Source organism: Myotis lucifugus, unplaced genomic scaffold (genome assembly GCF_000147115.1).
Source record: "Myotis lucifugus unplaced genomic scaffold, Myoluc2.0 scaffold_726, whole genome shotgun sequence".
Lineage (NCBI taxonomy): Eukaryota > Metazoa > Chordata > Mammalia > Chiroptera > Vespertilionidae > Myotis > Myotis lucifugus.
This window is the reverse complement of record NW_005871774.1, coordinates 155,694-177,274: the sequence shown is the minus strand read 5'-3', so window position 1 is coordinate 177,274 and position 21,581 is coordinate 155,694. Positions and strand designations below refer to the sequence as shown.

At 47.7% G+C, this 21,581-nt stretch overlaps 1 protein-coding gene across 1 annotated transcript in view; it reads left to right on the top strand.

Moving 5' to 3' along the window:
- The window catches only part of NUP214 (nucleoporin 214), a 76,827-nt gene that overhangs the window by 52,710 nt on the left and 2,536 nt on the right, over positions 1-21,581 (top strand). The window contains 6 exon segments of the mRNA XM_023746731.1: positions 10-79; positions 82-138; positions 141-413; positions 2,133-2,203; positions 10,320-10,476; positions 17,230-17,382. Of these exon segments, the coding sequence (XP_023602499.1) occupies positions 10-79; positions 82-138; positions 141-413; positions 2,133-2,203; positions 10,320-10,476; positions 17,230-17,382 (781 nt within the window).

Here is a 21,581-nt window from a genome sequence, read left to right as displayed (position 1 = left end):
GCCGGCCAGCAGCTCGGGTTTGGCAACCCAGCTTTAGCACTCGGCCACGGGGTCTTCGGGCAGACGGCCTTCGGGCAGGCCCCGCCTTCGGGCAGTCGACAAGCAGCCCCGCCAGCAGCTTCTCCTTCAGTCAGCCTGGCTCAGCTCCGGGTCCGCCTTTGGGCAGTCCGCGTCCTCCCCTTCCACGTCCACCAGCGGGAACGTCTTTGGTGCCTCTTCGAGCGCCAGTAGCTCCATCTCTTTCTCTTTCGGCCAGTCTTCTGCCAACACCGGCGCGGGGGTGTTCGGCCAGAGCACCCCGCCTGCGTTTGGGCAGAGCCCAGGCTTTGGACAAGGAAGCTCTGTGTTTGGTAGCACCTCGGCCACCACCACGACAGCATCATCCTCTGGGTTTAGCTTTTGTCAAGCGTCAGGTAAGAATATATGGAAGATTTTTATCTTATTCTCTTCTGTAGTATTTGAAACATTTGCAACAAACCAGTACTGCCTTTGTAATTAAAGGGAAAACCAAAAAAAAACTGAAGTCCAGAAGGGAGTGAGGGTGCTGTTGTCTAGGGAACGCCTTTGGCCCAGTCACTGTCGGTCCAGTTCTGCTTCTCAGCAAGTTCTCTCCTATCCTAGCCACCAGGGTGCCAATTTCATGGGTAAAAAAAAAAAGCTTAAGGTCAGCAAGTAATGAGTGACTCAGAAATAGGAAATTTTTAAGTCAGAGGCACTTTGGAGGTCATTATGCCCAAACTGTCAGGCGGTAGACAGACCGATCCCTGCAGTGAGTGCTTGCAGACCAACACTGCACCGCTCCTCCCAGGCCACGCCCTGCCAGCCGGCTGCTTCCTCCACTCAGTCTTCCCACCAGAGGGCAGATACTGACATTTGAAAAGTTTGGTCTTTTCTGTTTTCAAAGTTGTAATTTTTTTAAAAAACCCAAATCTTAAAATATTTAAAAGTAAAACATAATTCTCTCTATTGCTTATCTAATTTTAGCAGCTCCTTTTACTTCTAAAAGTTAGTAATAGGCAGACCAATTTGAAAATCTTTTCCTAAGCTTCTGATAGTTATCTTATGAAAGGCAGTTCTTCCTGGAGTAGGCTCTGGGGGGGAACAAGGATTGTTGATTTCTTGGTGGGCAGGAACTGCTAACTCATTCCTTTGGTGATAATTTATTTGAAAATGGTTCCTAGTTTTTTAGAAAGGAAATCTTTTCTTGTCTTTCTTCAACAAATGTCTGTTGATCTCCCACTACATTTGGCTACAAGGACACATTGTGAAAGACAGTTTTAAAACCCACCTGATGGCCTGTGGAGAGGCCAGGTGGCCGATGGGAGTGATGGGAAATGTGATAATGTGGCCTAGAGATGGGCAGGGAAGAGGCCCTGTGAGTCTCAGAGGGAGTCGGTGTTTAACACTATCTCTGGTGCATCCTTTGTTCAGTCAACACTTGAGAGTCCCTCATACACACTATGATCAAACTACCTCATCATGATCACAAACCTCTGAAGAATCTTCTTTCACACAGTAGCTACGGATTGGTCCCTGGGCAGTCCCTCCACCCCGGGCAGGAAGGGAGACTGCCTGAGCTCCCCGCCTCGACCAAGGACAGAAATGAGAATGGAACTCCTGTACTCTATTCCTTACAGGGCGCCTGTGATAACATAGAGCGCTGCCTGGTCTTCCCAGTCCCTGCTCAGCCCAGCCCCCAACCATGTTGTGCCACTCCGCAGAAAGATAAACTGCCCGGGATGGATCTGGTCTTTGAGGTTGGAGGAAACCAGGGAGCAGAAATGTTCATCACGTTCAGTCATTGGGAAGACTTGTTGGTAGTGAAGTCTAGGGAACAGCTGCTCTGAGGGTACCTTCTTGGTGCCTACCCCCTGGGGTTCAGTAGAAGGCAGGATTCAGCCCTTGAGAGTTTGGAATTTATACTATTGTAAAGTGTTAGCAATGCAAAACGATCCTTATTTACAAATCAGTTTCTTCATTTCCTAGATAGGAAGCCAGATTTTATTCATGGGTTGATTTATTGTTGGTTATCTTAGCATACCTAAAAGCCATTCTAAAAAACAAAACAAAACACCACTTGGATGTTGTAAAAGACTTCCAATTTAAACTTTTGTTTTCTTTTTCTTTTGCAGGTTTTGGGTCCAGTAATGCTGGTTCTTTGTTTGGTCAAGCAGCCAATACTAGTGGGACAGTGTTTGGCCAGGTAAATATGTATGTTCACCCCTTTCATGTCAGCTACACCCACCCCGTCCTCGTCCGTCCCTGCATGTACTTTAGTCAGTTTGTGTTGCCCACCTAACCCCAGGAAGCAGCCTGTGTGCTTCTCAAGCCCCGCCTTCTTAGCTCACTTAGGGACACAGAAGTCTCAGCCTCTGATTCAAGAGAATCACCACAGTTTTCATCCTTCTTTGAAAGCACATTGCCTGATTTCCATCCATCTTCCACCTGCTCTGTTAGGCCAGGGGTTGGCAAACGAGGGCCATGGATTAAACCCGCTCCTTGGCCTTGATTTTTGTTTTTTTGTGTGTATTTTTTAAGGTCATTGACCTAAGAACAGTTGTTACCTTTTCAAATGGTTACTTAAACAGAAAGAAGGAAAACAGGCTCCTTTTGGTGACCTAAGCTATTTCAGTGTGTACAGCTAGTGGTTATCTGTGCTGGGCTTTATACAATTGACTCCTGTGGTCATTAGTACTTCTGAAGGCACATGCTGTGACTGTCCTCACAGGACAGGTGAGGACACTGAGGACCCAGCGAGGCTGCTGCTTTTAGATCACTGCACCCGCATCAGGAGGCCTTCTGAGGAAAGGCACTCGGACCGATTGGAAATGACTGTGACTTTCTGAAGGGGGTTGTATTATCCATAGTTCATCAAGTGGTAGGCACATTCTTTGTTTTTGTACATCTTCAGTAAGAGATTTTCTGTATCGTCTTCTTCCTTTGAAGACGGAGTCCTGGCTCCAGTCAGGGATCCTTGGCAGAGAGAAGTGAAACCTCTAAGCTCCGGTTTCTGGTGATGGCGGTTAGAGCATTCAAATCACGCTCCCACGGAAAACAGCTAAAATACTGGGTGAAACCACAGTTTTTAAAGCACTAATAAGCTGACAGGGTGTTTTGCCACGTTGAAAGAAAAAGGGCACCTCTGGAAGTGAGTGGAGCACAGAACCCAGTTTTGCCCTGAGAGCATTTACTACTATAATTTGAATTTCCTATTTTAGTAACTGGGAAGGCTACAGGAGCAGAAATCACTAACCAAGCTCTGCACAAAGTGAAAGGCCTCAGCAAGAGGGTGGCCTGGCGTGGTCCTGGGAGGGTGGTGTCTGCAGGTGCATGGCAGAGCAGCAGACACTGAAGAAAAGTAACTTTACTCTCGGCCTCAAATCATTAAATTTATTAAAGCACAGTTAGCATACAGTATTATATTAGTTTCATAGTGATTCAGCGTTTGTCTATCTTACAATGTGCTCACCACACTGAGTCTAGAAACCATCTGTTACCACATAAACTTGTCACACTATTATTAGTTATATTCTCCTCATATCAAATAACTTCTAAGGACACTGATTTCCATGCCTAAATTAGTCATAAAGGGAAGCAAGGAATTATGATCAAGAATAAACGTCAGACATACATTTGCAAAGACTTCCTAGACTGTAAAACAGCTGTGTTTTACATGTTTAAAAGAAATGCAAGACAAACTTGAAAGTACCAATAAAGAATAGGAAATTGCAAGAAGTGTCATAGCAGCTTTGAAAAAGAACCAAATAGAACTTACAGAAAAATAGAACAAGTAAAATTTAATACCAACAGATTAGACCCAGGTGAAGAGAACAGTCATATACTAGACCAGGGGTCAGCAAACTTCTGTGAAGCACCAGGTAGTAAACATTTAGACTTCGAGGGCATGATATGTTTTCGTAAAGCTTCATTTACAAAAACACAACAGATTGGATTTGGCCTGTGGACTATAGTTGACTGACCCTTGAACTAGAAGGTAAGTCAGATTAAGTTATCTGGTCTGCTTCATGAAGAACAAAGAAAAATGGAAGATGCAAAAGAAAGTAAAAATCCTAAAAGAGGAAATCCAAAATACATTTAATCTGAAGGAAGAGAAAAAAAATACATGGTGATATTAGAAGAGAAAAAGACAGAAATTTGAAAACAGTAAGTCACAGATTCAGAAGTCAGACAAATGCCAACCAGAATGTATAAAAGAAAATTGATTCCAAGATCTATCATAGTTAAGCTGCAGAATTACGGAAATGTTAAAAATACTCAGAGACAAAAAGACAGGTTACTTTCAAAGGAGTTGGACTGACAGCTCACTTCTCGGCCGTGACAAAGCCAGAGACAGTCTACCTAGCAAAAAATATCTTTATAGGATGTCATGGAATCAAAGCATTTTTTCAGACAGATACTGAGAGAATCTATGCCTAGAAGGCTTCAAGGAAATTCTAAAGAAAATTAGGCAGAAGGAAAATCTGACCTCATTAAAATGACAACTTTCTTAATTTTAGTGTAAAACAAGCCATGAACCGGGAAAATTGTAGCGTATAGGACCAAAAGAATAATTGTGTTCAGAACATATAAACAGTACAAATCAAAAAGAAAAGACAACTATACCGCCACCAACATGGCTAAAATGGACAGGGCTGACAATACCAGTGTTGGTGAAGGCGGAGAATGACCAGGAGCACCCACGTGTTGCTAACATGGGGTAAATTACCCTTTGAAAACCGTCTGGTAGTATCAAGATTAGATACACAAAATCCCTGTTGGACCAGCAAATCCACTTCTAGGCGTGGAGCCGATGGGAATGAGTGCCTTTGTTCAGAGCATGTGGTTAGAATGTTCATAGTGTATTCATAAATGCTACACATAGGAAACAGCCCCCGTGCTTCTTGCTGGAGAATGGGTAGAGCCACTGTGGTGTGTTCATACTGTGGAGGCTGGAGAGCAGTAAAGACAAGTAGCGCTCCTGTACGAAAAAAAGTGGGTGCAGAAGCCGGACTCGAGAGCACATGCTGTTGGTACCCAGAGGCACTGAGGGCAGGGACTCCGCAATGGCCAGAAGGCAAAAACCACCCAAGTGTCCATCAACAGATGACTGGATAAACAATAAGACGATGCATAGACAATGGAATATTACTCAACCTCCAAAAAGAATGCAGGTCTGATTCATATTACATGTGGTAGACCTTGTCTGCGTGATGGTAATTAAAATAAGCCCCTTCTAAAAGAACAAATGTTATAGGATTTGACTTATATGACATATTTAGGATCAGTTAATTAAAAAGTAATCACTTAAAATGACTACATAAATAGAGAATTATTGTTAGGAGTATAGAATTTGTTTGAGGTGATGAAAAATTTCTAGAAATGGATAGTGGTGATGGTTGCACAACACTGATTGTACTTAGTGCCAATGAGTTGTACTCTTAAAGTGGTAAGTTTTATAATATCTGTGTTTACCACAATAAAAAATAAACATAAAGGAGCTAAAAAATTATTTTCAAAACAGAAAAAGAATAGGTAAATTCATAGAACCAGAAATTAGACTAGAGATTACCAATGGCCAGGGGAGGAGGGAGTAGGGGAGTTACTACTTAATGGTTACAGAATTATGGTTGTGGTGATGAGAAAATGTTGGAAATAAGTCATGGTGATGGTTGTACAGCATTGTGACTAATTAATGCCACTGAGTTGTATACTTTAACATGGTTAAAATGGCAAGTTTTATGTTACATATATTTTTTGTCAAAACCATCGAATTATGTACTTTAAATCAGTGAGTTCTGAGGTATATGAATTATATCCCAATAAAATTATTTTGTTTTAAAGAAACAAATTAGGGTCTGAAAGATGTGCAGGGACAACAGTAATTTTTTGAGTAAAATCTCCCTGTCCACCCTCCCCCACTTATGCTGAGAAAAAGGAAGTCAGGGTAGGACTGAAAAAGGAAAGAACTTACAGCCTTGTACTCTCCTATGCCTGGAACTGTTGAGCCCAAAATGCTGCAGCCCAGCTGCCTCCTGGCCCCAGGCTCAACGCAGAATAAGACCCAGAGCCTAAGCCCTGAGCCAAGACAGGGGCTTAGTGAGTCCGAATGATTGCCTCCTCACATGAGGGTACAGATGAAAAGGAGGGCTCCCTCTCTCCAGAAAAAGCATGAGGTGTTCTTCAGTCACCACACACTGTGTCTTTTATGTACAAGATCAGTGTACCGCCCCCTCCCCCAAATAACTGTAACTTATGAAGTAGCAAAAACAAAAAGGGAGTCATATTTTGGAAATAGCAAGAAATAAACTATCGATGACCCAGACAATTGGGACTATCAGGCAAAGACTTTAAAACAGCTATTGTACTCCAGATTTACAAGAAAATAAAGGGATGTTTGATTAGGAATCTCAGCAAAGGGGATAGAAAGCAGTGGTCTGTATCTGAAGTTGACATCTAGTACCTGAAATACGTGATTAGGCAGGTTAACAGCAGAGTGACTACCACAGAAGAACAGGGCATTTGAAGACATGTCAACAGAAATTATCTAGCATGAAGCTCAGAGAGACTGGGGGAAAAAAAAAAGAACATAGAGGCAACAGTATCAGGCAGTCCAGTGTGTCTGTAATCAGAGTCCCAGAGAAGAGAAGACAGAATAGGACAGAAAAAAAATATTTGAAGAAACTATGGCCAATCTTTTCCAAATTTGTTGAAAAATAGGAATCCACAAATCTAAGAAACTGCGAATCCCAAACAGAATAAATACCAGAAAACCACACCTAGACACATCATAGTTAAGCGTCTGAAAAACAATTTTTAAATTTGAAAGCAGCTAAAGAAAAAGAGGACATATAGGGAAACAATGGATCGTGTGGCTTTGACGAGATACGAAATGTATGACAACCGTAGCAGCAGTGCCTTTGCGACCTCGGAGTAGGCCAGTGGCTCTCCAGCAGCACCAGCTCGCCCCCAGGGGAATTTCACAAGCACAGTGTCTGGGCATGTTTGGTGCTCATGAGTGGGGGAGTCTCCTGGCATCTAGCGATGCTGCTCAACACCCCACAGCCTCCAGAACAAGGAATTACCCAGCCCAGATGTCAGCAGCGCCATGTGAGAAGCCATGGGTAGACAAAAATTTCTTAGATCACAGAACACACTAACCATAAAAGAAGAAAATGGAAAAACTGGACTTCAATAAAATTACAAACTAATGCTCATCAAAAGACTTGCCATAAAAAGGAAAAGGCAGGGCATAGACAGGAAGAAAATATAGTAGGTTTACAGTTTTCCATACGGAAAATAATACACTAATTAATAAATAATACAAGAATAAACTTTCACGTACTCACAACTGTAAAATTACTTTTGCCCCACCCATGTGTAAAGAACTATAAGTCAAAAATAAAAAAGACAGCCCAGTTTTAAAAATAAACAAAATACTTGGACAGATACTTTACAAAAGAGGGTATGTGAGTGGCCCATAAGCACATGAACACTAGCTCAGCATTGTTAGTCATCAGAGAAATGCAAATTAAAACCAAGTGGGACACTCCCTCACACCCGCTAGAATGATTGAAATTTAAGAACAAACAATCGCATGTGGAAGAGCGCTAGAGCAGCTAGCTCTCCGAGTGCATTGCTGTGGGAGTGTGAAACCGCGTGGTCACTGGAGAGTCATCTGGCAGGTCCTTCATAAGTTAAATGTACACTGGTGTTATGGTTTAGCCATCCAGTCCTAGGTATTTACCCAAAAGGAAAGAAAATACATGTTCACAAGAAGGCTTGTATAAGAATGTCCATCCGTGGCAGCTTTGTTTATGATGATGGCCCACACCTTGAGACAGCCCAGCTGTCCTCCCCCGGAGGCAGCAGCACTGCGTCCTCACCGGAGCGCTCAGCTGCAGAGCGGGGAGGACTATGCGTGCGGCAGCGTGGGTGAACCTCAGGAGAATATGCTGATTCCAGCCAGGTCAGCTGGGCAAGAAGAGGACCTCACAGGCATCCAGACTGGAAAGGCAGCAGGAGAGCCATGGCAGATCATTCGCTGGGGAAATCCTAAGGAATCCAGTGCAAAACTATTCGGACTAATAAGTGGGCTCAGTGAGCGTGTAGGACACAAGATCAATATATAAAAATCAGTTATTTTCCATATACTTGCATAGGACCATCTAAAAATTAAGAAAATTCCATTTCCAATAGCATCAAAAATTAAAATATTTAAAAATAAATTCAACAAAAGAAGTGCAAAACCTATTCTGAATATTATAAAACGTTGTTTAAAGGCATTCACAATGATATAAGTAAATGGAAGAACATCCCGTGATCGTGGATCAGAAGAGTTAATATTGTTGCAGTGACAGTGCTTAGCGAGTAGATAGAACCACAGCTGGCCGGATTACCAGTCACCAGGAATTCCGTGTAAGACAGACCCAGGTGCCTGTTTCATAGAGGAATTCGGCCTTTATTTATTAACACTTTAATTTCAGGTTGTTTCAAAGACTGCGAAAAGAATAAAGCAGGGCAGCGAATCAGGAAAGACGGTTTGGAAATGTCTTCTTGAAGAATTCTCATGAATGTCTCTTACATTTGTTTCTTCGAATTAGAATCAAATCATGTCCACACATTGAGATTGGTTTATAGGTCTCGTAAGTCTCTTTCCCTTTGATTTTTCCTCATAATTCAGTGGTTGACGAAGCAGGTCTGTGTCCTCGAGTCCCCTGTGGTCTGGTTGCTGCTCTTCCCCAAGCAGAGCCTCCAGCCCCTGCTCCTCTGCCTCTGCTGCGGCCTGTGGAGTGGTGCTGGGTCTGGGGCCTGATGAGATTCAGGTTGGATTCTTTTCGCATTTGAGGCTGGATCTTGAACACTAACTCTCTACTTCATGATATAAAGGAATTGTTCGTTTTTTAGACATGATGGTATTATGGTTATGGTTTATGTTTTACAGATTTATGTAGGAAAATCAGTAGATGAAATGATACCGGGTTTTCTTCATACTAATGAAGGATGAGGGGAAGTAAAAGGAGGTATAGGGAAAACTCAGGTGGCTCTGAGTTCATTGTTGAAGCTGGGCGATGGGTATATGGAGGGTTCAGTATACTCTTCTGTCTGATTTTTGTATGTGTTTGAGAGTTTCCATAATTTAAAGTTTTAAAAGAAATTATTTTTAGCAATTAAAATGCATTGGATTCTCTCTAACCCAATTATGAGGATGTAATAACTGTCCATTCACTCGAAATGCCAAGGGAATGAATGAGCTAGGAAGAGTAGTTTATTGCCCTTATTTCGTAAGGGGGCCTTGTGCACCACTCCACCTGCTTGGGAGGGGCCCTGCAAGGTTCCTGAGACAAGCAACCCAGTTCTAAAAGCCCATCGTATTCTACATTATCAGCCAAGGGGGTCATCTCACACTTAGCTCTAATATTAATGGTCCCTCAGATCTGGCACTGGTCCTTCTAGAACCAATTTCCAGACAGAAATGAAGTGCGGTGCCTGACACAGCTTTGAGTCAGCGCACCCTAAGTTAGTGTCCTCGCGTGCAGGATCTGCGCACTTGGACAGAATTCAGCTGTGGTCGTCATTTCAACAATGGAGCTAATTTAAGCCTGTCCCTGCAGCACTGGGAAAGTCATTATGAAATACAAGTGCTCAAACTGAGAAAAGACAGCGTAGTCACTGAGCAGCAGTTGCTGATGAGTTCTGCCAAACATGAGAGGAATCGAAATAAGGTGCCAGGATAGCCTAGAAATGTTTCCACACCTTTTCACATGGGGGAACGCTCGGGGGTGGTGTTCCTGCCTCTGGCATCGTGTCAGCAGAGACCGCAGGCAGCAGGGCAGAGACCTTTAAAGTTCCCACCCAGCGTGGCTCAGTGGTTGAGTGTCGACCTATGAACCAAGAGGTTATAGTTTGATTCCCGGTCAGGGCACATGCCCACGTTGTGAGCTCCATCCCCAGTGCGGGGCCTGCAGGAGGCAGCCGATCAGTGATTCTCTCTGATCATTGATGTTTTTGTCTCTCTCTCCCTCTTCCTTCCTCTCTCTGAAATCAACCAGTAAATATAGAGAGAAAAATTAAAGTTCCCACCCACCGTAAGTCATGTTTTCAGGGGCCCGCGAGTGTGGACCAGCTGAGCACTTGATGTGCAGGAAGGCCCTGTGCCAGAGCCCAGCTTCTCTGTGGTGGCGAGAGCATCCGCACCAGAACTAATCAGACCTCGGCTGCTTTTCCGTTCATGCCAGCTGTGAGCGCCTCCTGTCCGCGGATGTGGCCTGCCGCTCGGTGACCTCTCACCCTGCCTGCTTCCTGCCCCTTTTGTTTTTCAGCAGTCGCCGTCCTCCAGTGGCAGCGTGTTCGGGTCTGGCAGCGCTGGAAGAGGGGGAGGTTTCTTCAGTGGCCTCGGAGGGAAACCCAGCCAGGACGCAGCCAACAAAAACCCATTCAGCTCGGCCAGCGGGGGCTTCGGATCCACAGCCGCCCCAAGTAAGTGGAGAAAGTTCTCCCAACCCCACCACCCCAAATGCCAGTGCCATCCTCCTGGTGTTATCAATGCTTCGCTGACAAGTATAGGACGGAAAGGTCTAGAAGGGCCTTTTAAAATACCTTACCCCCATGGCTTCTTGGCCTTTTACCTAAGATCAAGTGTAAAATATCTACCCCAAGGCAGTGTGATCTGTTGGATTTTGGTGTTTATTTTTAGTTTTTTAATGACATGTCCTATATAATCATGGAAAGACATCAGAGCTGCAGGGAGAGGGTTGAATTGAATTAGATTGAAATGACTTGGGATGGATGCGGGCAGACAGGCCTAAGTGCGAGCGGCCGAGCACGCTGGGTGTGCTGGGGGCGGGCACGTCTGGGTCTTCATTTGTGTCACACTCTGAATTGACTCTCAATCCAGCTGCTGTCAGAAGTGTCGCCCGACAGTGGAAGCCTTCGTTGCTTCTTTGTCTTATTTCAAGTGAAGCCGCATCTTTCTGCTGGCACTTCCTTCTCCAGCTCATTGTTAAAGCACTTTATTGATCTGTCTCTTCATGGTTGGAAATGAAAGAAATTTATTTGTTTAAATCTCCATCCTGCTGCTGATGGGGCTGAGAGGGGAGGTTGGGAACCTGTCCTCTTTGTCTTAGCTTCGCTCATGCAATATGCCATACAGAAGGCTCCTCTGTGAACCGAGAGCGCATGCCCCATGGACAGAACAGATACTTCCTCAGTGCCTTCAGCTCCTGTAGCTAAAACAAAACTCCCGAGTCCCGTGGAGTCCCAGATCTGTTATTTTGAGGTCGCTGTCCGACTGGTAGTATAAAAAGAGAGATCATGGTCAAGCGACACGTACCGTACCTTTTCATCTGTGACATTATGTCATTGGAGGTTTGGTTCTGCAGCCTGCAGTCTGCCAGGAAGAATTTAGAATCCTAGAATGAAGAGCTTTTAGAAATCGAGTCTAGTAGCTTTCAAAAACTGATTCTGCAGATGAACTCGTACACAGAATCCTGACTTGCAAGACAGATGAAACTAGCTTGCTCAGAAGTGGTGGTTGGAACCAGAGCCACACGCGGGTGTTCCCCCTTCCCCAGCTGTCACAGAGCTCAGGGCTCCCTGCACAGACTGAAAGCATGGTCCTTGCACGGCACTCTCCCTTTCCCAATCAGAACAAGCTCAGAGTGGCTCAGTGATTTCTTTGTTTTGGGTTTTGTTTTTTAAATATATTTTCATTGATTTCAGAGAGGAAGGGAGAGGGTGACAGAAACATCAATGATGAGAGAGAATCATTGATTGGCTGCCTCCTGTACACTCCCCACTGGGGATCAAGCCCTCAGCCTGGGCATGTGCCCTGACCAGGAATTGAACCGTGACCTCCTGGTTCATAGGTCGACACTCAAGCACTGAGCCACACCTGCCGGGGGTTTTTTGGTCACAAAGCCAGAAAGTGGCAGGTCTGGAATTCAGCTACATCTTACACAACGTGCCAGACAGCCTCTGGCACAGAACAGGCCCTTGGTAACATGCTGGTTAGAAATGTGGCTTTACCCTGTAGGTAGGTTATCTCCTGTGGGATTGTGTTACTAGCCTATTGCGTTAAAATGTAGGCTGGTCATATCCTTGTAAAAATTCCTTTCCTTCTGGCTGATTCATCTCTTAATGCCACAGCTCTTACCTGTCAAAGGATTGCCTTCTCCCTGGGGGCTGGGCCGGCTCAGGAGAGCCCGCTGTGCAACCTCTCGCAGCTCCACGCTCGGCGACAGCAGGGAGTGTTTGTTTACAGTGCAGACTGGACGGTGGCTCCCCCAGCCTGTTGTTCACTGGCACGCCTTGTTTCTAATTCGGTAATTCTGGTTTAAAATAAGCGCATCTATTCTTGGCACCAGACACCTGCTGGTCTTCAGCTCCTGACCGTGGGCAGGTGTTACCCAGCAGCTTACTTGTGTGCCTCAGGGAAGTGTAAGTGCATCTGACAGGGTACAGGAACGACTTAACTTTTTTTTGCTTTTAAAAACTAAGTGTGGGATTGGATGGGGATAGGGACAGGAGCCTCTGTCGCCCCGAGGACCAAGTACAGGATAAGAGGCCCCAGAACTAAGGAAGCTGCTGCAGATCGCCTGGGCGACTGCAACACTAGACACTTCTGAGCACCACTTCCTCCCTGGGCCGTGGACGGCGGTCCAGGCTCTCCCTGCCTCTCAGACAGCCCTTTCCCTTTCCTTCGGTCTCTCTGTCATTGTGGGGTGTGTTCCCCATCGTCCTAGGTATTACAGTAGCCTCCAAACGCCCCTGCTTCCAGTCTCCCCCACTGGGGTCTGGAAATCCTTACCAGAGAGAGTGGCTTAAGATTCCGCTCTTATTTTGCCACGATCCCTACTCAAACCCTTTGGCAGCATCCCGCCGACAATAGTATAAAACCCAGCTCCTTCGGCTGAACTGCAGGGCTCCTTGAGCTGGCTCCAACATGCTTTTCTTTTTTCTTAAAAAAAAAAAAAAAAAATTAAGTGATTTTTTTTGAGAGAGAGAGATTTGTTGTTCCACTTATTCCTGCATTCATTGGTTGCTTCTTGTATGTGCCCTGACGGGGGATCAAACCCATAACCGTGGGATATCAGGATGACGCTCTAATTAACTGAGCTCTCCGGCCAGAGCCCCAACATAGTATTCTGACTTCGATTCAGTTCCCCCAACACATTCTCCCTGCTACTCCCTCCACGCACCTGAACCTGCCCGTCCTTTAAGGGTGAATGTAAGTCCCTTCCTGTGGGCAGCGTGGCCTCAGGGTCACAGGGGCCCGCAGTGCCTCTCCCTGTCGGAATCCTGGGGCCCTCGTGTTCTGTTCCTTGACGAGACATGGAGCAGAAGGGAAGTGACCTTTATTGATCACCTGCTGGGTCTCTGGTCTGGTCACTTCTTACAACAGGACTTTTAGATGTGGCCGTCTCCATTTTGGATGCGGACTTAGGGAGTAACAGTGGCAGAGCCAGAGTTCAGTCTAGATGTGTTTCCAGGGCTCTCCTCCATCACGTTGCCTCCTGGGCTCTGGCTGGCCTGGCAGTGTGACGTCAGCCCTCCCAGGTGTGCTCGTTGCTCCTGGCATCACACATTCCCCTGCAGACACAGTATCTGAGCACACATCGAGCTTCCAGCAGTTCCCTGTGTGACATCAGGGTCAGCCCTCAGGAGAGACCGGAATGCGCGATGACTGAGAAAGATGAGCTGTGAGCACCGCGTGCCGAGGCCCCGCTCTGTACAGGCTTCTTCCTGTCTTCCCCAGAGACAGGACCAGGGCACGCTGAACCCTGGGGTCATTTCCATCCACCCACGTGGCTTGTTGCCTGTGAGGACCGACTGCCTCCCGAGTATGTCTGAGGACATGGATGGCGCCGTCCTCAGCACCTTTCTTTCTGTCCAGGGGCCTGGGAGGCTCCTGTGAGGATGAAGAAGCTGATGAGAATCTGTTGGGCGCACAAGGCTCCCTGCACACCTGTCTCTGAAGAAAACATCCTGAAAAGTGTCCTGGGCAGGTGCTTCTCCAGTCCCTTTCTCAGTGCGTGTTGTCCTCGTGAGTGCCCGGAGCCCTGCAGGGTGGACGGGGCCTGGTCTCTGCGATGAGACTGACATGGTGATGTTAGGTGATGCTAGTATTTTTGCCAAATCAAAGACCAGTGAGGATCGGTGTGCCCGCAGCGGGGGCGGGGCTCAGTGCAGACGCCCGTTTCACCTGCACTGCCTTCCCCTCGCCTGCCTCTCCCCTCCAGCTGGTCGTCCAGTGGCTCCGCGGAGAGCAGTTTCTTACTGGCTAGCTTCCTCACAGGAACCTTACAGGGAAACGCTGTCCCAACAACCAGGAGAGTCTCTACCACATTTTCAGGAACTAGAGACTCTAATTTGGGAGCCATAGGAGACAGCGGAGAGACACGTAGGCCACAGAAACAGCAGCAGGTGTTGGTTCTGCCGCTTTGTGTCAGAGCAGCTCAAATAATTCCCAAAAATTCCCTACACCGGGCTTCTTTGGAGACTGCAAATGACAGCTGCTACAACGTGCGGGTCGCATTCTCGTTATCTTCGCAAAATGGGAGGGATTCATGTTCCGCAGCTGACCTACTCTGTCTTACTGTATTGACCATGACTGGGTGTGGCCGGAGGAAGAGTCAGAGACGGGAAGTTGTACTGCCTGAGGATCTCATGTGCCAGACAAGGTGCCCTACGCACCCACCTCGTTAACTCCTCACCGCAGCTCTGCGTGTTCACAGCTGCTGTCCCCGTTTTCTGTGTGCGGGACGGGGGCGCAGGAAAATTCAGTCCTTGCCCAGCATCATAGCTATGAGGTACTCAAGCCAGATCTGAATGCAGAACTCGTGCTTGTTCCATTATAATGTGCTACGAACAACTAAAAGATGAAGGAGTCTTAAGGAGATAAGGAATAAAGAAGCCCAAACACGCCCTCTCTGGTTTGGCTCAGTGGATAGAGCATCAGCCTGCAGACCAAAGAGTCCCAGGTTTGATTTCGGTCAAGGGCATGTACCTTGGTTGCAGACTTCTTCCTGGCCTGGGACCCTGGTCAGGGCTCCTGCAGGAGGCAACCAATTGATGTGTTTCTCTCACATCGATGTTTCTCTCTGTCTCTCCTTCTCTCTTCCATTCTCTCTAAAAATCAATGGAAAAACATCCTCAGGTGAAGATTAAAAAAAAAAAAGCCCAAACACGTCTGAATGCTCTCTGGCCTCTCGGGAGTTTAAGTCTCCCAGCATTGTCCAGTAAAGTCATTTCACCTCTGTATTTGGAGTTTCTCCAAGAGGAGATCTAGCCCCTAACGTTGCATGTGTATTTGTTTGCTGTTTGAAATTTTGCATCGTTAGCACGAAGGTGGGAAATTGCAGTCCTCTGTTCTTGAAACACCACGTTAGAGGAATGACTGAGACACCTGTTTTCGTCTCCAGTGTCAAATGGACTGCCACTGAAGGAGTCAAAGGTGACCTCCCGTTAGCTCATCACGGGAAGGACCAGACTGTTCGAGGGGACTTCCGCGTGGGATAAATAACCCTTGAACCCCCGAGAGGGTCAACACTCCCACTGTCAGGGCCCAGCTCTCAAACTGTCAGCAGCAGTTTCAGAGAGCCAGTGACCATGTGGCCTGAGGCTCTGTTATCGGTGCCTGGAAATTTGAGCTGGCCGTGTCCCTGAGGTAAGGCTGCTCACTTCCTTATAATTGAAGCATCAACAGTCGAATCTCACACGGTGGGATCAGCAGCAGAGCGTGATGAGGGCCTTAGGTTGACAGGTTAGTGGTGGACTGCCTCTTTAGGCAGCTGACTTTGAGTGTGAAGGACTGCTCTCCACCCCCTCCCTTCCATCACCTTCACTGAGCTCCTGACTGGGGGAAGCCTGGCGTCATGAAGCTGTTTGTACTTCTCACGTGTGGGCATAGACTTGGCTCTCCTTTACCCACCAGAGCTTGTCATTGCAGCCTATTTATGCCTCTGCCTTTGGGCATCGACCTCATTTCAGGATAGCTTCTCCCTGCCTTCTGTGGGTACAAACTCATTTTATTTTTTACTAGAGGCCTGGTGCACGAATTTTTGCACAGGTGGGGTCTGGCCGTCCCATCCCGATGGGAGCCGATCGGGCTGGACCGGCGGCAGGGGGGAGGGGATGTGGGAGGTGGGCCAGCAGTGGGGGGTGGGGGGTGCAGGATGTCGGCTGGACCCGCCCCTGATGGGGGGTTGATCAGGGGAGGGACCACGGGAAGTTGGGGGTTGCCGATAGGGACCCCATCCAGCCGGTTGGCCACCACAGTGTGCATCATATTGTCCGCCCGTTCTGCCATTCGGGTCGCTTGGCTTTAATATATATAGATTATTATTATTATTATTATTATTATTACTAATCCTCACCCGAGAATATTTTTCCCATTGATTGAGAGAAACACATCAATTGGTTCCCTCCTGCACAAGTTCCAACCAGAGCCCAGGAAAGGGAGGAGCCTATAACCAAGGTACATGCCCTTGACCAGAATAGAACCCGGGACCCTTTGGTCTGCAGGCCAATGCTCTATTCACTGAGCCAAACCGGCTAGGGCTACAAACTCATTTTAATGAAACACCCATCTATATGTGGTGGGGAAACGAACAAATACTTCTCACCCATCTTGGTTTTAGTAGTTAGTTTCCTTTCATTGTTGGAGCAGACTCGATGTGTATTTGAAGGAGTGACCCACTAGATAGGCATCTGGAACTTAGTTGAACTTCTGAGAAAGAGGAAATCAGACTGGAAGTCTTGCTGGCCTCTTTTCCGGTCTCAGAACATCCCTGGCTCTCGTCAGATCAGAGGTCGGAGCCCCGGAGGTTTTGTTTGTCCGCTGTTCTCTGAGCAGACTGGGCAGCAGCCAGCGTGCCAGACTTGACAGTGAAAGCTGCGCTGGAGCCATGTGCTTGGTGTGGATGTGCTCAGATGGCATTCTGGCGTGAGGCTGCGCTGTTGGTCCCCATGGCGGGCGGGCCAGGACCTGCGGGAGCGCAGATGAGTTTCTGTGCCTGAGAACTGAGTCGGGAAATTCTGAGCCTGGACACCCACGTAATTAAATCCGGCCTCCAAGACCCATGCAAATCGGAGAAGGCGTTCATTGCTCTTCCTGCTCACTTCTCCCTGCTCCCAAAACACCCAGCTGAGGTTCCTTCCTTCTCTGGTGAGAAGTAATTGAGGACATTCTCCTCCCTCTCACCTCCCTACACATGTCTTTCATTTCGTCAGATACCTCTAACCTGTTCGGAAACAGTGGGGCCAAGACGTTTGGTGGCTTTGCCAGCTCGTCGTTTGGAGAGCAGAAACCTGCTGGCACCTTCAGCGCTGGAGGAGGAAGCGTGGCATCCCAAGGCTTCGGGTTCTCCTCTCCAAATAAGACAGGTACTGCGGTCCTGCCCGCTGAGGTTGCGTCATATGAGCTCAGATGCAGAGATGCTGGAAGGAGGGAGCTCTCTGGAGAGGTTCTCGAGGGAGTGGGATTGGCGCGTGGATGAAATGACTCCCACTTTATTTGTATTTTTATTGAGCATCTACTATGTTCCTCACACTGTTCTAGGTCTCCTGAGAAATGTTAAACAGCACAGAATGCATATTCTGTAACCCTTAAGAGAACTTAGAGTCTTCTTGGGGAAGAAAACTTAAACATTTAGCAAGTGCAGGATGACCAAAGTAAGGGAACACAGAAGAAAGTGATCCCTAAAATGTAAACATGAAAGTGTCCTGAGTCGCTCATTTTCTTGGTGCCCATTGCCTGTCGCAGGCCGAACAGACTATTTAACTTCTGTCCGTATCATTTTGCCTTCTTTCCCAAGTCACTTGTTTTTTTGTTTTTAATTGAGTATAATAAACAAGTACATTAGATATACACTACATGTACATATACAATATCAAATATTCACATATCATGAGTTAATTTTCACAGTTGGAAAATACCCATGTAATCGAGAATAAAGAACATTGCCAGCACTACTTCTTATCCCAGCATTACTTTTACAGTATACATTTGTGAATGGTGACTTTTTATAATCATGCATTGCATTTACAATTAAATTTTTAAAGAACATTGTATATTTAGACACAAAAACATACTTCGTTTCTGTCAGCTGCCTCCTCTGTCCCATTTCTGTTTCTGAGATCTGCATGGGTCTGCCTTCCTGCCCCTGTTGCATGGACAGTTGTGTGAAAGGATTTGTTTTAAGACTCAAGGCAAAGGAGGGATGTTTGCTGAGAAAGCGGTTCCTTCAAGCAGGCTCCCAGGGGTGAGCGGCAGGACACTCCCTTGCTCGGATGTGTGGGAGATTGAAATTCCGCCAGTGCCAGGAGAAGGTCCCACCTGGGGACCAGATGTGTAGGTGGCTCAGGATCCCACCTGCAGACCAGATGTGAAGGTGGCTCAGGATCCCATCTGGGGACCAGACGGGTAGGTGGCTCAGGATCCCACCTAGGGACCAGATGTGTAGGTGGCTCAGGAACCCACCTGGGGACCAGATGTGTAGGTGGCTCAGGAACCCACCTGGGGACCAGATGTGTAGGTGGCTTAGGATCCCACCTGGGGACCAGATGTGTAGGTGGCTCAGGATCCCACCTGCGGACCAGATGTGTAGGTGGCTTAGGATCCCACCTGGGGACCAGATGTGTAGGTGGCTTAGGATCCCACCTGCGGACCAGATGTGTAGGTGGCTCAGGATCCCACCTGGGGACCAGATGTGTAGGTGGCTCAGGATCCCACCTGGGGACCAGATGCATAGGTGGCTCTGACTCAGGACCGCCCCCATTAGCATCTGGAATCCACCGCTTGGAGCACAGTCGCTGTGGTTTCCATAATGCTCTGTGCACTTTCCTCAGGCCTGTGGCCTGGCAGGTTTGTCTGGTGGCCAGTTTTGGATGCTCTTTTCCTAGAATTTAAGATGGACAAGAAATGGGCATTGCAGCTCTATTTTGCCCCAACGCGGAAGTGAATGATTGAAAAATGAAAGGGCTACAAACTCATTCCTCATTAACCAGGCAAATACTATGTGACTAAGAGATTTTAGTTCATTAATTATCAAGACTGTTTTTTTTTAGGGAACCTGATAATGTTTTCTTTGGTATGTTTTTCTTATATATTGTCTCTTATCCTGGGATCAGGTTGTTGATTGGAGAATCTGATGCTTTTAATTTTTCAATCTTAAAGAAAATGTACCTCCCTTTCAGAATATTTTTTCTACTTGATTTTTTGCCCCATGAAACCACCTAGTTCGAGGACTGGAACAGAGAAAGCCACCAGGCAGATACATGAGCTGAATGAGCGCGTGACCAGGAAGGGAAAGTGCGGGTGGGAAAGCCTGCTCTCCTGCTTCGGGACTTCGGGAGCTGCATCCGTTTCAGGAGCTGCTTCTGTAGGAGAGGTGCCTCCGAACATCGGCGAGGCTGCTTTCTGCCAGGGGGCCAGCCTTTCTCTCTAAGAGGGACTTGACTGCTGGTTTGAAGGCATCTCTGAAAAATTCCAAAAGTGCCCATCCTCCTGCCAAACGATTGCATTCGGAACTGTGCTGCTGGAGATACTGGCGGGGAGGACAGGAGGAGGGACAGGCTGAAAATGACCGGGCTGCCACCCCAGTCCATGGGGCTCACCCCGCTGCTCCCGTGCCAGAGTTGCTGGGTTAGTGGCAGTGGGGGGAAGGGGGGCGCACATACTGGTTAGATGCTAGGTGGTCTTTGAGTCACTCAGCCTTGTTCTAGTCCCAGCTGCACCATTTACCTGCTGGCTAGACGCAGACACGGGACATGTCTTCACAGCCTCAGTTTGCTCACCTGTGAAGTAGGGATTCCAGGTTTTTGGGGTGGATTACAGCAGACTGTTCTACAGCAGCTGGCATGTGAAGGGCCATCAGTAAACCAGATATTTCAGTGTCATTGATTATTAGTACATTTCTGTTTCTTCAGGGGAAGAAAATTGTGAGAATAAGGCATCTAATAAAATCAAACCCCGCGAGTCGATCTTCAGAAATAAGACCAGGATGACTGTTCTCTTCCTGGCGCACTTAGCCGTGACCCGGGCGTGGGGAAGTGTGTGCGCTTGTGCTGGTGTGTGTTCATCTCCTCCTCTCCCCCTGCAGTTTACTTTCTGTATCATTGTGACTTCTCATTTTTCACTCCCCTTCCACCAAGAAGCCGGCATAATATGGAGTGCAAGGCACTAGACCCAGCCCCCAGCATGTGTCTAGGAAGAGAGTGTAACTGGATCTGTGGTCAGTCCTAAATAATTCAGCGGCAGGGTTTTTAGGCTTTTTCTTTTCCAGTCTATTATATTTGTAACCCAACAGTGCCCATTAGGATAGCTTGGAATTTCACTCAAGGTTTTAAAAGTCCGAATGTTAACCCAAACGTGAGCCTTAGCAAAAAGTTCATCTCAGTGGTGCAGCCACTACAAATGGCCCACCGGCACTTAACGGCGGAAAGAACAGCGAGCTAGACCTGCAGCTGGCCGGCCCTCCCGGTCCAGGGGCAGAGGCTTGTGGTGGGATTCAGGCCAGGCTGACCCTCTCGGCAGGTGCGCTGTGGGCTTCACTTTCTGAAAGAGGCGGGAAGAAGCCAGGTCCCCTCAGGCTGCTTGTGCCTCGGCTGCCATCATTCCTTTCAGCGTGTGGCTCCAGGTCAATACTCATTTTAAGAAATATTCCCCCTTAAGGCACGTTTCTTGTACTATTTTGTTCATTTCATTCAGCAGACTCTCACTGAGGGTCTCTGGATAGCCAAGAAGGATTTCAACAGTGTCTCGGGGATTGGGGACCCTGCCCGGGCAGAAAGGACAGTCAGGGAAGGACAGTCCTCTTCCCGCCTGCTGGCATCTCGGCCAGCCCAGCGGCCACCCGGGCACGCCTGACCCTTTTCTGTGCGGAGGCCGCCCGCCAGCCTGTGTTCCGTGAGCACAGACCGGGCCTGTGAAGGGGGCCCTGCGCGGATGCTTAGCCGCTCACTCTGCTGGGCCGGCTGGCCGTGTGAGCACAGCTGGACACTGTGACCACTGTCATGCAGCAGCCCTCCTCCCGGGAAGAAATGCGGGGTGCTGCTTTATGGGGGAGTAGTTCCTGACCCCAGAGAGGAAGCATTTCAAAAATTCTTCTGGACACACAGAGAGAGAAAGACGGTGGTGAGAGACGGGAGAGCCATTAGCTGTAAATAAATAAAAGGCCTGGCTGAGCGCCAGCTCCGAGCCACTCACCTCGGCTGTCGCCCATTCGTTCTCCCTGAGAGGGACTCGAGCATCCGAGGCTGTGCCTCGCCTGCGGTGCTGAGTGATAACCTGTCTGTCATCTCTGGCCGCGGGGCAGGCATTGAAGTTTCTGAGGACGGTTTTACCCTGAGGAGTCTCAACACAGTGCAGCCCAGCAGGAAGGGACCGGAAATGCGCCATGTTGGTTCCGGGTGTCGATCTGATTTGACAAGACTTGGAGCCGACAGGCCCAGCTTACCTCTGGGAGGGACCGGGGAGCTCAAGGCAAATAGGGGGTCTGCGGGGTTCTTAGAATTCCAGGGAGCTCTCCCGAGTGGACCCCGGACCTCTGCTCGAGCTGGAGGGAGGCGGCTTGGTGGCTGGG